We start from the raw sequence: 20,795 nt of genomic DNA, 5'->3' as shown, positions 1-20,795 counted from the left end.
GCTATACATACATATATAAGTTATATCATCAAGTTATATATATATTACCGAAATCAAAAGAATGTCGATTTTCACCGGTGAATATCAAAAATCATATGTAGTCGCTTCGGTAAATGTCCAAAACATCTGTTACGTCTGATTTTATATTAATTTATTCGTTGATAATATTATATTCATTCGATATTTTAATATATTCTGAGGATAGAAATAATTTTACTTTATATCCGTCGTCGCAGAGCAGACCCAATTTTTGGGTTTACGACTACTTACGCTCAACTCCGTAGCCTTGTCATTTTGAACCCAATCCAGACGACAAGGAAATTCCTAGATCAGTGCCCCCAGAGGTATGATTCGTTATGGGAACTTTGAAGATTTTGTAACTCAGCAGATTTCACGTGCATCAGTGACCATTTACTAGACGGAGAGTCTTCGGCAAGCCGGGATCGAACTCACGACCTGTTGGACATGAACCCAGTGCCCTACCAACCAGGTTATCCCAGGCCACTGAGGATAGAATCATTCAGTCCGCACCGTTGTTTATGTCCGAAATATGTGTTGTATCCGATTTGATATTGATTTATTCGTTGGTATAATTATATTTAATTCTATATTTTAATATCTGCCGAGTATAGATTTTATTTTATTTTATAACCGTCGTTGAACAGCCGACCCAAATTCATGGGTTTACGACTACTTACGTTCAACTCCGTAGCCTTGTAATTTTGAACCAATCCAGAAGACAAGGAAACTCCTGGATCAGTACCCCCAGATGTATTGATTTGTTGTGGGAACATGGAGGACTTTGAGACTCGACAGATTTAACGTGTATCAGTGACCATTTACTACACGGGGAGTCTTCGGGGGCGAGGATCGAACCCACGACCTCTTGGATATGGGCCCAGCGCCCTACCGACCAGGCTATCCCGGCCGCCGAGGATCGATTAGGAGAAATATCTGTGTCTGTGTACCGGTTAAATGTATATTGGGAAGTGGCACTTGACCTTATAAAAAAAACGTCGATTTAGGTCACGCCAGGTTAATGTATACCGGACAGTGACACTTAACAACTGGACCTAGTATACATTTTGGGTATTTACCAAAGCGATTGTCAACAACTACCCATTTTGGTGATTCACAGTAACCTACATAAAGAATATAAATGTTTTAAGTAAATAGAATATCAAACATGCTATTGTATTTTTATATTAATTCTTTGGAATGTACTGTCTCAGGTCTAATGTCGTGCCTGACAAAACATTTCCAGAAATGGATTTAGATTTGAATTCACTCTTTCTTCCAGTTTTGTATGGAGATGAAGAATACTTCAAAGCAATAGCCGTGAATATCGTGAGAGAGATGGTTTTGCAGAAGAAGAAAGAAGAGAGAAAAAAGACAGCAAACAAGAAGTTTCGTTTGCAATCGAGCCTCTCGAAAATCGGATCCTCAAAGCCGAAGACCGAAGATGTTCTACAGGTAAGAGCATCAATCGAATGTAACTGACATAGTTTATAACCGTCGTTGAACAGCAGATCCAATTTTTGGGTTTACGCCTTCTAATATTCAACTCCGTAGCCTTGTAATTTTGAACCCAGTCTAGAAGACAAGGGAAAATCCCGGATAAAGTATTGGGAGAAATTTACATTGGTGTATTTGACGGAATTGACCCACATTTGCGTTACATGGAGAGGAAGAGCGCGAGAACCTCCCACGAATAGCCTGACAGCAAAGGGACTCTAACCCATGATCCGTCTACCACTGAGGTTATTTCTCGTCAGCACTGTAGTCGGTGCAAGCTGGATGTGGAATTCGTGTGCACCAGCCATCACTGGGATTCGAACCCGATTAACCTTATTGGAAGGAGAACTCCCTATCTCTATCCCCTGAGGCTCAACTTACTTAATTGAAAGACATATTTAGTTATTTTCAAAATGTCTCATAAGCGTATCTTTTTGATTGAGTCCATTGATAGTTGACAGAATAAATCTGTCCTTTTTTTATTGCTCTGTCGCTAAGAATAACGGGAAAAAGATAACCTTAAGAAAAAACATAGAACAAAGACCCGGAATAAAAAGCAAGGGGAAAAATGCACATGAAAAAAAGAAGCATTTGAAAAAGAAAGCATCGGAAAAAACACCCAATTGGGTATTTGCTCTTCGAGTTGAAGAATATCAAGCATACCCACGCATGTGACCCATGACGTCAGCGCCAGCTGATCGTCAATGAACAAAATTGCGTATCAAATTTGAACTAAGCCTTTCCACATGAGTTAGAATGTTAATTATAGTGAAGTCAATCATATACAGCGCCGTATCTCACATCGAATATGTTGAAATGTAATTCCCTCTTGTTTACTTGTCTTTTACTATATAATAATTCTCTCTTGTCTTTTACTTAGATTTATTATTTGTTTATTTATTCTTTTGTAACCGTGATATATTTTTGTTTTGTGCACCTGTCAACTTCGATGCAAAATTAATTTGTTTATGTGTCACATTAGTGGCCGTGTGACACATTATGCTATAAGACGCATGCGTCACATGGCTTCTTGCCTGTCTTAGTGTAAAGTATCTGTGCAAATATATTGTGAAAGAATTGAAATCTTTGAGAAAGAATCTTTGTGAAAGAATTTAGAATATGTCACTTAAGAGAGTTGATACTTGATGGGCTTGGTTTATTCTAAATAGAATGGAAACAACAGTTGCTTACGTAAACAAATGCCATGCTTCAACATGCAATGATACCCACACTATATGCCACTTGCAGGTATATATATATATATATATGATGGCAAATATGAGTTATCTCATTGTTTAAATAATTGAAAAAACAAAATCGTCTGCAGTTTAGTTAAATTCCATTTCTCAAACAACTCGATTTAAAAAATTTTAACGATTTTAGGAATCAGGGGCTGGCATTACGTCCTTACACCTACAGTCCAAATTTCAGAACAATAAAACTACACGAACGATAAAACTGGATTTACAGGAGAGAGACAGTCGCACAAATTCTTCATTTTCTTAATTATGGATATCGTAACACAATTAATATAATAATTAAAATTTAAAGCAATTTTAGAATTATTTGAGAGTCTTAAGCAACTTGCTGTAGTGAGGAAATTTCCTTTTCATAAATTTCAAATTAAGTTTTAAAAATGTCAACTATAGTTCCAATAATAACGAGGGACAAAAATTTCCGTCTACATAATCGGCCCGAATTGAATTAGTTGTTAAATTCAAATCGTTACTTACGAGGTGCTTTTTTTTTGCCGGAACTTTTTTTTTTCAGTGCTTATTTTTGCCCACCCTCGAGACTTATGGTATTTATGAAAATGGCGCTAAATGTAACGTGAAAGAAAGGTTTTTAAAAAATAAAAAGCATTTGAGATCAGAGCCAAATCTGGAAATTCGTGTACTGTAGGCACGTGATTACAAAATGATTGCATGGAAAGAATTATTACATAAAATGATTGCGTAGAAAAAATTATTAATGATTACTTAGGAGAAAAGATTACTTAGATAAAACTATTACGTAAAATATGATTACAAAAAGATTACGTAAAAATGATTACGTAAAAATGATTACGTAAAAATGATTACTTAAAAATGATTACTTAAAAAAATTATTACTTAAAAATTATAATTAAAAATGATTGCATAAAACTGATTACTTAAAAACTGATTGCGTAAAAAGTGATTATGTAAAAAAATGATTTCTTTGGGTTGTAACTTTAAACTAAATTTACTCATGTTTATTTGCAAAATGTTTTGTTTATAACATAAGCACATTATCATATTTTAGTAAATTTGAGCTTATATTTCTTTAAATTTTTGTTAACTCAATTTTCATTATTTCTTTCAATTTTTGTCATAATTCTATTAACAATTTATAAAGGAAAGCAAGAAATAATTCTAACATTTAAGGGGGGATAGGCCTTAGGCGAAGATCTCTTTGTCCTTATGGCGAATTAAGTGCTGCTTAATAGTTTAATATTTAGAAAGCTATTCCTATGCTGCATTGTTTGAGCTCCATCTTTCTTTCTTTTTTTGTTGTTGTTGAAATATAAGTTATTTGTGTGTTCCCCTATGCCCAAATTATTCTTTTAAGCAAAATATATATACAGTTTAAAATTCAAACTTTTCTTCGAATATAAGTAATTAGTATTAAAAATTATAGTTTTTTTTAAAAAAAATTTCCCTGACAAATGAGATTTGAAAAACAACTTTAATTTTTTGTTTTTATTGTTAGTGTATATATTTTGCGAAAATGGTGATTTTTAGTTAAATTAGATTAGTTAGAATAATGATTACTTAATTTTTTTTTAAATGTGTGCCTGATTTTCTGAACCTTAAAGCAAGATAGCAAATTTATAGTTTGAAGCTTTTTTTTTTTCAAGTTTAAGGATTTCTAATTTCGGTTTCTGTTTTTTTCTTCTTGACAAAGCAGCCTTCATAAAACAGACCTTATTTAGTATACGTTCAAATTTAAATAATAATGTTCTTCAACTAAGTTCGTCCGGCAGTGGACTGATCGTTAAGACACGGTTAACAGCAGATCACCGAAGTCAAGCATCACTGGCTGCGGTCAGTAGGCGGGTGTGTGATCACTTTGACCAGCATGCGTAGTGACCGAGGGTGCGCGTTATCTGTCCTCGTTAAACTGTTCTATAGTAAAGTACTCGACTTCGCGAGCATGTGGTCGGGCCACCAAAGCCATCTCCTCTGCAGAGGATCAAAATTGCGACGGCAAGTCTTCGGATCACCCTCAGGTATGTTTCCCAGACCGTCGCCAATAGCCCATTGGGCTGTTCTAGGGCGACATAAATAAAGCACCTACCTGCCTATCAACTAATTTTTTTTAAATAATTTATTTAACGTGTCTCAATAAGAAATACCATTTAAAAATAAATCATAGTTCAAAATTTTCAGAAAAAGTTAATAATGTTCAATATGAATTCCCCTTTATTTTAGACATTTAAAGAATCCATGAATGAAATCCTTCCTGAAGAATTGCCCTCGAGAATTGTGGAATTAGTGGAGAAGCTATTGAAAGAATCAGATCCCAAAACAGTGAGTGAAACTAAGAAAGTCCAACAATCAACCGACATAACATTCAACATCTGGGACTACGGAGGATACGCTAAAAATCTTCTACTGCATCAAGTTAGTAGTATTTCCTTTAAACTTTGATCGTACATCCCTAGCAGCAAAATGCAGTCGGACCTCTATTTAACGAAGTCGCTAAATTCCGACAATAAGTTTCGTTGTAAGGAAAATTCGTTCAATAGAAAACCGCCTTTTGAAAGATTTAAACAACACAAAACAGGTTTTTAATTCATAAATACTCGACATAATTACACCTTGTAAAGTAGTGTCTACTACTATTTGTTTTATAAATCTTAACCATAAAAGAAATCTGCATGGAAAGCAAGAAGGGAGCAAAACAATATCCAGGATTACTCTATCATGTTACATGCTAAAGAAAAAGCTAAATTTACGTATAATCACTTTATTCTCTTCATTTCCATAGCTAAATGCACTGATATTAATCAGATTCTGAATTGCTTGCATATGTTAGGTCTGCAATTCAATATTTAGTTGTTAATTATTGCATTCCAATTTTACAATTTAGTTGTGGTATTGCATTCATTTCAATAGCTAAATACACTGATATTAATCCGGGTCACCTCATTGGGAGGTTCCTTGAGCCACAGAAAGTTTGCCTAAAACAAGTAAAATGTTCTATTCCATTTTCAGATGTTCCTCTCGCCACAAACTGTTTACATATTCGTCTTTGATTTGTCTCAAGATTTAGATTCACCCATCTTCATTGGAGAAAATCTTGAAGTAAGTTTTAATATTTTATTTTCATTTTTTTTTTTTTTAAAAAAAACGTATTCTAAAAAAGCTTTACTTTCAGGGTGTTCAGTCACTCTTAATATCCTATTTTAGTGTCAAAATGTAAACAACTACGGAATTAAAATAAATGTTTTTAAAATATGACAAATCATTTATGATTTCAATCTGAGCAATGGCAAGATAAAAATCATAGAGAAACAAATTTATTAGGTAGATAAAACCAGGAGGTTTTAAACAAAAGGCGGTTTGACAAGCAAATTGAATTTTGATTTCATATTTGTTCCGATTAACATCGATAATGTTTCACCAAATTTTGATATCGTTTATTTTTCTTACTTTAAGTGGAAGGACAATTCATTACACACAATGAGTGGGGGCGATAGTTCGTCGCTTGGGAGCAGACAATTCCTCGTCAGTCCTTTATTTTGCATTCGTCGGAGTGACGACTCATCGAGAGTACAACTCATCGTGAGCTCAATTCGTCGTGGAAACAATTCATCTCAGACGCAACTCGTCGCTAGAGCAATTTCTTGTTGTTTCGATGAAGTACGTCTATTTGCGAAACATTGTCTGTAAAAAAAAGTTAACTAAATATTTAATTTGTGGCCATTCAAAAATTACGAAAGCACCAAAAAGGCGAGAGTTTTGTTGTTTATTGTTACTTACAAGGAATAAGCAATGCGTGCGTTAGACACTAGATGAATGTTTTGGCTAGTCTTAAGCGTCCAGCATAATTTCCCAGCAGCAAAATGAATTTGGTCGTTATTGGACCAATATTCACGAATCTTGGCTCAATAAGGTTTCAAAGGGTTATTATTTTTCCGATATTGGCCCTATACAAAATTGTTCGATTCTCCCGATATTTTACAGTCACTTTACAATCAACACCGGAGTTGCATAGAATTGTCAGATTCATCCAATATTTTACAGTCACTTTACAATCAATACCTACCCTGTATAGAATTGTCAGATTCATCCGATATTTTAGTCACTTTACAATCAACACCGGCCCTGTATAGAATTGTCAGATTCATCCAATATTTTACAGTCCCTTTACAATCAACACCTGCCTTGTATAGAATTGTCAGATTCATCCGATATTTTACAGTCACTTTACAATCAACACCGGCCTTGTATAGAATTGTCAGATTCATCCAATATTTTATATCCATTATTCAGCCAAAATAAATTATATTTGTTCTAGAAAGGCCGATATTAGCTCCAAATAGAGGTCCCATATCAAAAAAACTATACATCCCTATATATTCGTCCTTCGGTTCATGTTCATATAGGACGAGCCAATTTTGAGACCAACAGGGACCAGAGTAAAATTGTAGCTAGGGTAATTTCGAGATAAAATTATATATTGGTTGTAAAATAATTTTTAATTAGCATTTATTTTGGCTAAGCATAATATTTGTATTAGTCGTAACATATTTGTTTCAAGAAATATAATATTTTACCTATCGCCTTTATTTTACTTTATAACCGTCGTTGAACAGCCGACCCAATTTTTGGTTTTATTACTACCAATGTTCAACTCCGTGGCCTTGTAATTTTTGAACCCAATCCAGAAGATAAAGGAACTCCTGGATCAGGTATTGAGAGAAATTTACCTTTGTGGAGGACTTTTTAAAGGAACTAAGTCACATTTGGGTATAATATGAAAAAAACACAACTACTTCGATTTAGTAGGAACAACATATGACGCAATGCTAAACGAATGGAATTTAGCTGTTGTTTATTTAGTTATTGTTATTAGTAGTTGTTGTAATTTGTTTTAGTTGGTGTTGTTTATTTAGTTGTATTAGTTTCAATAACTTTTCTTTATAATGCAATAAAATCTGGCGTGCAGCTATTTAGACGATCGAACACTTCGTTTGTTTATTTGTGGCTTGAACTTAGGCTCGCAGAAAATGCCGTTCATGGGTTAAATTTAGTAGGAACAACACAACCTGTGACGTAGGCTATATTATACCCATTTGCGTTACTTACAGAGGAAAAGCGTGAAAACCTCCCACTGTTAACCTGATGGCAAGGGGACTCTAACCCATGAATCGTCTACCACTGAGGATATTTTACGTCATCACTGTGGTCGGTGTAGGCGAGATTTGAAAATCAATCGGACGACAAATATCCATCGAGACAGTTTATGCAACCCATGATTTGAAATGTTGTGGCGTTTAACGAAGTCAATCCAGAACAAAAAAGTATTTGACCAATGAACAACCAGTGACAGTAACAAGGCGATCGCAACTTTTTTGTTGATATTTTTTATATTTGATGACAGAGTCGTCGAAAAACAGCCATTCTCACTGCATGCGATATAATTCACGCATATCTGATCACTGTCGAGGGAGAATGAGAACCTGATTGGTGAAATGCATAACTCTTTCGACAGGATGTTCGTGATTTGCATGCAGTGAGAACTGTCTGCTAAATTTTAGAAATGATTATATATTCAAAATCTTTTCTTTTTCAGTTCGAGTTTTCTGAAGCGGTCTCTTACTTATCCCTGTTACACATATGGTTGGAAATGATCTACGTCTCCATCGCTTATCCGAAGGATGATCAGCGTCACAAGAATCAGCAGGACGTGAATGACATCGTCTGCACTCTTTTTCCACCCGTCCTCATTGTGGGTGTCCAAGAAGATTCAACCACTTTTGATTCAGCGGTTCGTCTCTTTCTCTTCAAAACTTTCCTCTAGGAATCAAAGTTTATGTATTCAAATAGTTTTCTTTTTTTGAAATCCTAACTATTTTTACAAATCCTGGAACTTTAATTGTGACAACTACATTGTAAGTCCGTTCTTAGCGCAATAAATAATAACAGATAGGTCCCGCAATGGACTGATTGTAAAGACACGTTTCCCAGTAGAACACCGAAGTCAAGCATCACTAGCTCCTGACAGTAAGCAGGTGGGTCACCACTCGGATCAGTCTGCGTAGATCGAGGGTGTGTGGTATGAGTCCTCGTTAGGCTGTTCTACCGTAAACTGCTCGACTTCACACACAGATCATCGGGCTACCAAAGCAGGGGAGCTATCCCCTCTGCAGAGAATCAAAATTGCAATATTTCATGTCTTCCGATCATCCTCAGCGATGTTTCCCAGACCGTCGCCTATACAGTGCGACGTAAATAAAATACCAACCACATTCATATTGAATTTTTTCAGTACGTGCCAATGATAAAATAATGTACAATACATATGTTATGGGAGACTTTATTCGGTTAAGTTGCATGTCTTATCTGTAGCAGTGTTCCCCATATGAAGTTTTTAGTTCTAAAAACGGGAAACTATTAAAAATTAAGTAAAAAATTATGCTTTTTTTTTCTGTTCAAATAAAAGCGATATAATGCTTTTAGTTTAAAAAAATTGCAAATAATTAAATTTTAGATAAAATTATTTTTTTTAAAAAATGTTTAAAGTACATTCGTTTATTATAAGCGTAAAAAAATATTCGCAATTAAATTTTTAATGTTTGGTCTATGACAAGGACATCTATATTTCAAAATTCGAGTTGAGGTAAAACAAGATTTGCGATGAAAAGTTTCTCCTGACAGTATACAATCCCTTCAAGGAAATATGTAAAAATAAAGAATTTTTTTTTTCCAACATAGGTTGAGCATCAGTTTAACAAGATCAAAGAGAGTATACAAGATAAAGTGTTCTACCACTTAGTGTGTCCGACATTTTACTACGTTGGTTCTCCTGAAACGTTGGCTGTGGACAGCATGATTGGTGAACTCCGTGAGAAAATCTTGGAGATGGCTCGTCTGCTGCCTTACTTCGGTACTGAAATCCCACTCAAGTGGATGCTCTTCGAACAGGCAGTGGACAGACTGGTCGAACGAGAGGTCTACTTCGCTGATATGTGCAAGGTACCTCTTTTGTTGTTGTGGACACCTCCTAGAAGAGAGAGAAGGCCTTCGCACGGACGGATTGAATAGTCCGTTGTAACGAGTATAAACTGCTCTGTGGAGGTAAAATAAGAAATATGCCATAACCTTCCGACTCCTAAACTGTTCAGTGAAAGGCCGGTGTAGAATTTACAGACTGGGTCGATTATCTCTAGAACTACAGGACCGATTTTAATAAAATTTGATGTGTACAATACATTGATACAATACAAAACAAATAACAATTCAACAATTGTAATACTCACGCATGATCGTGCGCAACACTCGTTGGAGTCGGAAGGTATGAAATTGCCACAAGACAATTCAGGCGAAGGCCGTAGCCAGGATATTTTTTCGGGGGGGGGATATGGTAAGAAGCAAGGACAGTTTCAGACATGCAAAGTAGGGGGAAAACATTGTAACAAATATTGTTTATTCTGTTGTTTGCAAAAGTTAAACTAGTAATTAAGAAATATTACATAATAATTATTTTTCAATTAATATTACATAATAATTATAATCAATTTGCAAACAAAGTTTACAAGGACATGCGACGGGGATTTGAAGAAAATTTTTCGATCACTTTTTTAGGACAAACCGGAATATCCCGAAATTATGCTTAATAAAGTTAGTTAATAAAAGGTTTGATTCGACAGTTTTTGTTTTTCTTTTTACTGAGAAGCTCAAAGAAAGACTAAAAAGTTTGAATCCCACCCCTGGCTACGGGCCTGATTCAGGCCAATTGCTTACATGAAATGATTAACTGCCTTATTTCAAGTATGAAATCACGCTGCAAGGCCTGTGCATCTGTAAGAGGGGACCCTATTAACTCATTTTATTTTGTTTATTCTGCAACCGCTGTTTCATACCTTCCGACTCCAACGTACGATCATGTGCGTGTATTACAATTGTTGAATGGTTATTTGTTTTGTGTTGCATCAATGTATTGTACACATCAAATTTCATTAAAATAGGTCTAGTAATTCCAGAGATAATCGACCCAGTCTGCAAATTTCTCTTAATATATTACACCAGGATAGGATGTCACAACCTTGGGTTGTCTAGTTTGCGCTTTCCCGTACGAAGGCTTCTTCTCTTTTATGTGGTGTCAGTTGGAGACAGTGCTGTTTTTTTTTTAATGAAACTATTCCTTTTTTAATACACAGGACGTTCGTGTAGATCAGGGGTCGCCAAACGTTTTAGATCATCGACCCCTATGTAATTTTTCGAAATCTCCATCGACCCCTGCAAAAGTAACTTTCTGTTAATTAAAATAAAACTATATCAGATACTGTGTTTGTACATTTATTTTATGATTTTAAACATTTATTAAAGTAATAGTACATTGTGTAACAATAGTTTTATGAAAAATATATTAATATTGAAATTTAAATACCTTATTATTAAATAATAAGTAATTATGCATAAGTAGATATTATAAGTAAAGTAACTAAAGATTTACTGCTTCTTGATCAATGAGATGGGTGTGCCTGGTGTTTTCTTGAAAGGTTCGCTATATTGGGTTCAAAATTGGTCAATTTTAATTTTCGTCAAAATTGGTCAATTTTGTAATTTTCGTAAAAAAATACAAAGTGTGCTATAGTTTTGTCGCGGTCTGTACTAATCCATATTAATAATGCTTACCTTTTTTTGTGCATTGATAATTAAAATTGATATCTAAACCAAACGAATGGTTTTATCGAAACAATAACTAATTATCCAAAACTATAAAAGTTTTAATAATGACACTGCAAATATTCAACACAGTTTGCAAAGATAGCTGAAACTGCGTATGATATTTGCATTTGTAACGTCAATGCTCGTCACACGTGACATTTGGACAAGCGCACATATGCATATGACTTATAAACTGCGCTGAGTTCGTGCCACTGCGCGGTGCTACGTAAATACTTGTTACACCCCAATAAATATACGTTTATTAATTTATGTTTTATAAAGAAACTGATATTGAGTCAATTATTTAAAAAAACTTCTCATACTTAATTAGGTATGTGTGATTTGCGTATTGAGAACTGTTTTTTTTCCGACCCACAATCGACCCTTCCGATTCGGATAGACCCCCATTCGCCCCCCCTGTCTCAGATAGANTCTCTTAATATATTACACCAGGATAGGATGTCACAACCTTGGGTTGTCTAGTTTGCGCTTTCCCGTACGAAGGCTTCTTCTCTTTTATGTGGTGTCAGTTGGAGACAGTTTTTTTTTTTTAATGAAACTATTCCTTTTTTAATACACAGGACGTTCGTGTAGATCCTTCATCCAGTTGAAGACTATAAGAACGCTAAAACTTTAAATCTCCGTTCAAAGGGAATTAAAATTGTTTTAGAGACTAAAGAAAAATGTTTTATAAAAAGAATAAAATGTGATTTTGAAGCAAAATAATGTTTCACCTTATCTATTCTCAGCAGATATTAAAACATCGAATAAATATACTAACATCAACGAATTAATGAATATCAAACTGGATTACATTCACCTGTGAAAGTCGACATTCGGACATTCACTGTAACATTTATGTAAAAAAATAATACATAAATGTTTTTTTTGCAGCTTTCAGAGGTGGCAAGACTTGAGGGTATAGAGTGTGAAGAAGAATTCGTCTCCCTCATCCACTTCTACCACCACCGGGGAAAAGTATGGCACATGCCCTCAGAGAGATTTCAGAAGAACGACAACAATTGCACCGTCGTCATTCTAAAGCCTCAATGGTTCATAGACCACATTTATAAGCTCCTCAACGAGGATGCTCCCAAATTAATCAAGGTAAAGAATTAAAATAAAGAATTCTTTTTGCTTTTCAAAAGTCAAACTATTCTTTTTGAATTTTTAACAAATTATTTTGATATTTTTTTTTTATTTCATATGATGTTTTAATAGTTAGGGATTTTTAAAATAATTTGCTTAAAAGGTATTATATACTCTGCTTAAAAGTTTCCAGTAATAGTTCTTACTTACGTAAGTGTTCAATCAAAGTATGAAATTGATTTAAACAAATCTTAAGATAAAAAGTTTAAGATAAATTTTTAAAATACGTCAAAATGAAAAATCTCTAAAAGCAGATAAAACCAAATTTGTCTTCTGTAAACAATAAAATAAAATGCTAGAAACCAAAAAATAAGCAAAACGAAATTTTAAAGATATGTATGTTAGCAAAAAACAGCACTTCATCCTGAGGACCCACTGTCTGCTGACACAGCCTGGAGCCTTTTTGTATTCAGTGCAGACTGTGTCCTGAGGATCCATAATGGAAAAAGTACATAAGAAAATCTAGTACCTCAAAAATTTTAATATTGAAATAAAGATGTAAATCCGTAAGGGTTTCTTTTATTAAAAAAATTGGTAAAAAAAAAGTTCAAATATAAAATCATTGATCAGTGGGAATTTTATTTAAATTAAAGATCTGATAAATAATGTGCATAGATCGAAAATAACGAACGTAAAAAGCTTTTTATTTTAAAAAAATTTCTTAATAAGGGTTTGTTAAAAAATATTTTTCAGAGGGAGTTGAAAAAAAGTTTATCTTAAAAGATAAACTTCTTTTCAACTCAGTGGGAAATAATTATAGGTCAATTAGGGGGTACACTATGTATANAATATATATATATATAAAGTTATTGAAGTAGATTTATAGGAAACAATGAATGGCTACTCTGACAGAGAAGTCGATGATAATGAATCTCCAGTGAAACCTTTTCTGATGCTTAGGAAACAGTAAAATCCTACTTAATGTAGCAATTTCCTGTCTTCATGCAGCCGAAAAAAAACTTTTTAAAGTAATGAATCTCCAGTGAAACCTTTTCTGATGCTTAGAAAACAGTAAAAACCTACTTAATGTAGCAATTTCCTGTCTTCATGCCGACGAAAAAGAACTTTTTAAAGTAAGAAATCAAGGAAATAAGCAAACTTTTCCGCTTTAAAATTGCAAATTAATCATCGCGTAATCATTTGCTGTTTTTTTAAGTTCCGAAATAAAAAATTTTAAGATTTCTATTTATTTTGTGCATTTGCTTACTAAGGATGTTCGAATATTCCATAAGGTTGGTCAATTTTTTTTTTATTTTGCCCTCGATATTACTAATTCTCCTCGATTTAGAGAATAATATTTTCAGTCCCTATGAATTATTCGTTCGTTCGTTTATTCTATGATTTCAACGGTGTTTCTCAATAAATATAGTCACGCATAGCGAACAGGACCTCGCACAATTTTATAAAGAGCGGATCAAGTCAGTTAAAAAAAAATTTTATAAACCATTATTATAAAGATAGTTTCTATATTATTAAATTAAAATAATTTTCTTGTAACAGGAAAACCCTGATGAGGGTATCCTGATGACCAAGAGCTTCAATGCCAATTGCTCATTCTTTCACCATGGGGCCATTCTACTGGACATTCTGGATAGCATGGATATTTTATACTCTCTATTGGACGAGGTGAGTTTCCACTGCCCCTATATCAATTTTTAAATTGATCTGTTGTTGTTGTTTCTATTGCCTACTTGCCACGCCATCATGATGCCTACTTGAGAAAACAAGCAAATTTAAGGCGGAGGATGCGGTTTTTTGCCTTTCAGTGGCGCCACCTACGGCCAAGAATACGATTTCAGCTGCACTCACGCAAGTCTCAGCCCGTTTTACAAGAAAGACAAGTTCATACATTCCTTCATTCATCCACAAATCGTAATTTGGACTCGAACCAGAGAGCGACCCAACTCCAAATCGGTGTCCCCAGAGGGATTTAGTTGTTATGGGAATTTCATGACCCCGAGAGACAGATTTAACCTGCACCAGTCACCATTTAAATGCACGAGGATTCTTCGGTCGGCAGAATTCGAATTCCGGTTCTCACAAAAACGATTAAATTCAATTGGAAACTTGTTTTTTAAACACCGTAAAAATGTCTGCCTTTCATGAAGAACACAGCTACTTAAGTACGTAATATACTAAGCAAATATAATTGCATTTCACATTGCATTGCAAAAATGGTGTGAAACTTTTGATTCCATATTTAAGTAAACAATAAACTTTTTGTGCGTAGGATTCGGAAGAGATCCAAGAAGAAGCGAGCACATTAAAATTCTCGATTCCATGGATTTCGCAGAATGACGTCATCCAAGGAGATAATTTCAGCTTCGACTGCATGACTCTGATTCTCGATTTCAATGGTTTACTTCCAGGTAATAATAATATATTGTTATATAATTTGAAATAATTTTTACATTTTTGTAATAATTAAATTTTTGTTTTTAATAATTAAAAAGGTGGCTCCCCATGAGGTGGGCTAATCTATTATTTTTCCCATACATACTTGCATATTGTGCCACATTGTGGTCCCCCTAATTTGTGCATAATTATCTAAATCAGTAAAGAAAAACTTTAAAAAAATAAAATGGGGAAAAATGTGTTAAATGAACCTGAAAAACCATTTCTTTGGTTGAATCATATTGTCTTTTATAACGTTGAGAAACGAAGTAACAATTTAACTTGATTTTCCAGTTGGATTTTTCACGAAGCTTTTAGTTCGATTGTTCCGTTGGTCCTCTCGACATGAATGGAAGAGAAGAAAGAATTTAGAAGTTCCAGTTGATTACAATCACAGTATTAAATTACAAAAAATATACGGACACAGAATACAAGTAATTAACTCTCATTTTATTCAATTCCTCTACTATTAGTTCACCCTCTCCCTACATCTTGTTCAAATTTTCAATAGTTAAATAAAATACTTTTTATTCATCCACTCAATTTCAAATAAATTTTTGTTTAAACTTGTAGTGGATGACACCTGGTGTTAATGCATTTTTTTTAAATATTAATTCATTCATTAAATAGGGATGAGCGAAAAACGAAATGGAATTTTATGATGGGTTAAGCGTCAGTCATTGTTTTAAATTTCACTGGAAGGGATTCAGTTTTCACATATTTTAAAAATAATATCAGTGATCATTTCTAACTTACAGCTCTATTTGGACAAAAAAAAAATAGTGTATTGCTCACACTTAATTATTTTATATTCGCTGTGTCGGATAAATTCAAAATTATAAAATTCCATTGTTTAAACACCTTGTTACAGATTAAACTTTTCATTACTTTCATTTTTATTCCATCTGTGGTGATTAGGTTAAATATATTAAATAAATTAATTCAATAAAAATTAACTATCAACAAAGTTTAATAATAATAAAACATAAAAGAAATTATATTAAGTTACAAGTAGAAAGACGGACAGGATTAGCGACAGCAGCATTTTAAAAATGGTGTAAGTTCATCAGTCAGCAAGATGGAATGAATGTTTGACAATTGACCTGTTGCCATTTCTTGAAACTAAGGTTTTAACTCAGAGATGTTGCCATCTTATAGAAAAGTCATTTTCTTGAGGGGAAAGTTTCGTACTGCCACCTGGCGAGCAAAGTTCATCGCCATCTGGTGAGAAGGTGGTTCACCACACATTTCCTACTATTAGTTCGCACTCTCCATACATATATTTATATGTCGCGTTCAAATGTTCAATCGTTCATAAAATAATCGTTCATCTTTAAAAAAAAATTTATTTTTAATATTACTTGTTTTATATGCAAATAATAAGGTATACTAAAAGGGTTGAAATCTTTTGAAGGTTGCCATTTGTCAAAGAAATTGTTTAAAAACAGACGATGAAATGAAGCATTCCTATCCCTCGCCGCACATATGCTCAAAGGTGATCCTTATTCTTTCAATTTTTAAAATGTTTAGGGGGTCATCCATAAATGATGTCACACTTTTTTCCCTCAATATTTATATCCCTCCCTTTTGTTACCCCATATTACATTAAAATTTGTTTGCAGTTCAGAAATAGGACATTACGTGACATACCTTATTTCAAATTATATTTTTAAGCGACTTTCGTGAGCATTATGATCATATGAGTATTTTTTTTTTCTTATTCTGAGGATTTTAAATGATAAACTAAAATATGTGCTGTCACACCTTACTACCCTCTCCCTTGCCACAATTTCGTGACCCCCTTCTTCTCCTTCAAGCGTGACATCATTTGAGGACGACCGCCAATCTTGCTTTTGATTAAAATTTGACAAACACGATCTTAGATCCTTTTTTTTTTTAATAAGTAAAGGATCAATAGAAACTATACTTTTAAAATCAATAGTTATACATGATTTTTTAACGAAAGGAAAAGCTTATATTTAGATTTATTTTTTCAGCATTCATTTAATTATATGAATACATTTAATGTGAAACTATGACAAGCCGCAATGACGAAAAATTGTAGAATAAAAAAGTAGTGACAAACGAAGGAATGAATATAGTGCTTTATTTACTGATTCACCTGCTAGTTTAAAAACTTCTTTACGAACCTTTATATGTATATATATATATAAACAAGGAAACAAGGGAAAAATTACAGAACAATGGAAGAAGGGGGGGGGGAATAAAAATAACAAGAAACCGAAAGGGAAAAAAATATGAAAAAAGGGACGAAAATTTTCAAAAAATCCGGAAAATAAAAGATATAATCTTTTCATCAGCTCCACGATTATAGCCACAAAAGGAGTGCTTTCTAGAATTGTATCAATATAGCCAAAGCAAAATATATCTCAAATATATCTATAATCTCAAATATATCAAAATATATTTTTTTTGTGGATATAATCGTGTGAGCTGATGAAAAGATTATATCTTTTATTTTCGGATTTTTTTAAAATGTTTGTCCCTTTTTTTTCGGATTTTTTTTCTTCCGGTTTCTTGTTATTTTTATTATTATTTTTTTCCCCTTCTTTCATTGTTTTGTATTTTTTCTCTTGTTTTTTTTACATTTTGAACTTATTTTATGAATTCTATATACTTGTAGCTTACGCGCTATAAATAAAACTTATTGTTTTACTTTATTTCTTTCGTGTTTTTTGTATTTATTTATATATATGCATAATGTGCTATGTTGAAAGGTTCGTCACTTATTGGAAAGGGAGACAGAGTACCTGAGAGATGTCTGTTACAAGAGACTCTCTTATTCCATCAACATTCCGTGTCCGTGTGCCAAAACATGCCAACGGCACGATATAGTGAAATGCACTCATTTCCACTGCATGCATCTACTCACGCTCAACGAATGCCTCGCCAAGAAAGTAAGTCATTTTATCGTATATGTGTGAAATCTGATCATTCTATAGAATGCCAAAAATGTGTTCATTTTTCACGCATAATCAACATATTTTAAAGCGTGACTATCCTTTAACTATGAAATGATTAGTACTAAATGCATTACTTACGTATTCTATGCATAGAATGACGCATGAAAAAAGTACAGGCATTCTATGCAATGACTTGGTATAGTCCGTTCACCAGGAGTTGGCACTTGGCTCCACCTTCATCACGTGCTATCCGACGATACTATTTCGCTATTTTTGGGAGAAGGATGTGAACAATCCTGAACAAGGTTGCTATTTGGCGATCGTATGACAAAAATATTTATTTCGCAATCTTTATGTCCATTTTTCTTACATTTAATATGTCATAAATTTGATGCTATTTCTCTCTTTTGAGTGAATAGTTTGTCCTTTTGGAGACATTTCGCTACTAAACACAGCAGCTTTTAAATTTAAAATATATTCAATTAGCTGGACAACGAAAAGTATAATAGCAGATGATCAAGTGAAGTGACTGAAAACGAGTTCATTGTTTGAGTTTGGTTGACTGTTTATTTATCGCTGAAATAGTTGAAGAAATGATTGTGCAGCGAATCATCATTTATTTTTCGCTGAAATCGGTGGTTTAACAGTCCAAATAAAAAATTATTTTAAGCTAATTATTTCTAACTTAAAACCATGTTCAATTATAACCTAATTAATTAATTGAAATCAGTGGAAGGTTGTATAGGAAATAGATATTGAGTAGATGATATAATTGTTCCGTATCAAAGGTTAGAGTTCGATCCTAAGGGCTCGTAGAAAATTTAAAATTCTATAAACATAATATAAGCTTTCATATATTATTTCTGTATCTTCTGGAAGTTTCTAGAATGTTCTAATTTGTCATTTAATGTTCCATTATTTAGTCCTATAAAAAGATCACATGTTTTAAGCCGAAACAATAATTACTTTGCTTCCTGTACATTTCAAGGCTCTTAATAAATCTCTCTAACTTTCTGGACTAATTTAGATTCATTCTAAGTGAAAGTATATATATGTAATAAGCGAGACAACAGCCTCTATGTTATCCCGCCAGATGTCGCTCGTCTGAAGGAAATGCAATGATTTCTCAATGTAAATGAGGAGTCAGTTGGAATTGTCTGTCGGAGTAGTTTCTTAGTGAAACGGGTAACCTTAGTGGTTAAGACTCTAAGTGACTATGTTATTAGTTATTTGAAGTTTGTTTCTGGGTGAAACTTGGAGCCTGTGTGGTTCGATCCTGTGTAACTAAATGTTTCTGCGTGCGTGAGTGTTCCCTGAAATTTATTAAATAAACTTAACTCGTCTAAAACTTGTATCGAATGTTACAATTCACCTAATCTTGTAACAATTTATTATTGTATTTCTTTTTACATTTAAGGTAATAGAATGCGATTTCCGTTTGATAAGAACAGATTTTATCCAGAAATATTTCTTCAGTGCCTCCATAAAAGGTTTGTTTGATGTGTCTCTATTTTTTTAATTATTGGAAATTGAGTATCGTATCTGCGTTTCTTTTTCACTTTTTTGTATTCGTATTCCAGATTCAAATTTAGTTTTGTTTATACATATGTGCAATATGCTATTATCTATGTCATATCTGTGAAAGACCCAAATGGGTGGTTGTTTGACTTCCACCGGAGAATGTTGACAGTCACATAGTCGCTTTGGTGAATGTCCGAAATATATACTAGGTCTAGTTAAGTGCCACTGCCCGGTATACATTTGCCCAGTGCACTGATGTTTTTTTTAAGGTTCAGTGTCACTGCTAGGTACTCCGATCACTAATGTTTCTCCTAATCTATCCTCAGCAGATAATTAAAATATCGAATAAATATACTAACATCGACGAATGAATTAATATCAAATCGGATATAACAAATATTTCGTACATTCACCGAAGGGACTATGTGATTGTCGACATTCACCGGTGGAAGTTCACATTTTCTTCGTTTCGGTCATTCACGGTAATATATGTATTACATAGTACAGTACAGAACCCGTTATCCGGAAATCAGAAAACCGGAAAACCAAAAAACCGAAACGAAATTCGATAAATTTTCTCGCCATAAAAAAAAAAATTTTTTTTCCTCATAAGATTTTAGGATTTTTCGTTCTTTTTTGAAAAATGTTTACCATTTTGGAAATAATCATTAGTGCATTACTCTATCGTTTTTTCTTCTTTTTAAGATCATTTTCAAAAAAAAAAAAAATTTTTTTTAGTTGGGTTTAACGATAAAAAAACGGCTTTTTGTTTAGCGATTCAGAAAACCGAAAAAATCAGTTTTCCGGAATAGCGATGGTCCCGATCTTTCCGGATAATCGGTTCCCTACTGTAGTAATCTTTGTTATTAATTTAGGCGATTTGCCGGTCACAAGACCACAAAACATAAAAAATGGCAATTTATTAGATTGTTTAATTAACTTTAATAACGGATTTTCATGCGTGTATTTTATTTTATTTATTTTATAACCATCGTTGAACAGCCGACCCAATTTTTCTTTTTTTTTGGGGAGGGGGGTTACGACTAATAATATTAGACTCCGTAGCCTTGTAATTTTGAACCCAATCCAGAAGGCCATCCGCGTGTATTGTACAAATTGTGTGTAGGTATATTCTTTATAAAATTATGCAATAATCAATCAGGAACTGTGGTGGCTCAGGGGATAGAGCGTTCGCGTTCCAATGAGAACAGTGCTCGAATCCCAGCAATCGCTGGTCGATACGAATTCCTCATCCGGCTAGCACCGACCAGAGAGCTGATGTAAAAAATATCCTCAGTGATAGACGGATCATGGGTTAGTCCCCTTACCGTCAAGTTAACCGTGGGAGATTTTCGTGGTTTAGCCTCTCCAT

The 20,795-nt window shown here is 33.6% G+C and overlaps 1 protein-coding gene across 1 annotated transcript in view; it reads left to right on the top strand.

Moving 5' to 3' along the window:
• The window catches only part of LOC107451071 (uncharacterized), a gene marked incomplete in the record, with an annotated part of 50,143 nt that overhangs the window by 16,696 nt on the left and 12,652 nt on the right, over window positions 1-20,795 (top strand). The window contains 12 exon segments of the mRNA XM_071181387.1: window positions 1,301-1,473; window positions 4,968-5,159; window positions 5,754-5,843; window positions 8,338-8,532; window positions 9,480-9,740; window positions 12,330-12,542; window positions 14,085-14,210; window positions 14,815-14,953; window positions 15,273-15,412; window positions 16,393-16,473; window positions 17,717-17,896; window positions 19,320-19,392. Of these exon segments, the coding sequence (XP_071037488.1) occupies window positions 1,301-1,473; window positions 4,968-5,159; window positions 5,754-5,843; window positions 8,338-8,532; window positions 9,480-9,740; window positions 12,330-12,542; window positions 14,085-14,210; window positions 14,815-14,953; window positions 15,273-15,412; window positions 16,393-16,473; window positions 17,717-17,896; window positions 19,320-19,392 (1,863 nt within the window).

The sequence above is a fragment of the Parasteatoda tepidariorum genome, chromosome 1 (assembly GCF_043381705.1).
Source record: "Parasteatoda tepidariorum isolate YZ-2023 chromosome 1, CAS_Ptep_4.0, whole genome shotgun sequence".
NCBI classification, from domain to species: Eukaryota; Metazoa; Arthropoda; class Arachnida; order Araneae; family Theridiidae; genus Parasteatoda; species Parasteatoda tepidariorum.
This window is presented reverse-complemented; position numbering and strand designations above follow the sequence as displayed.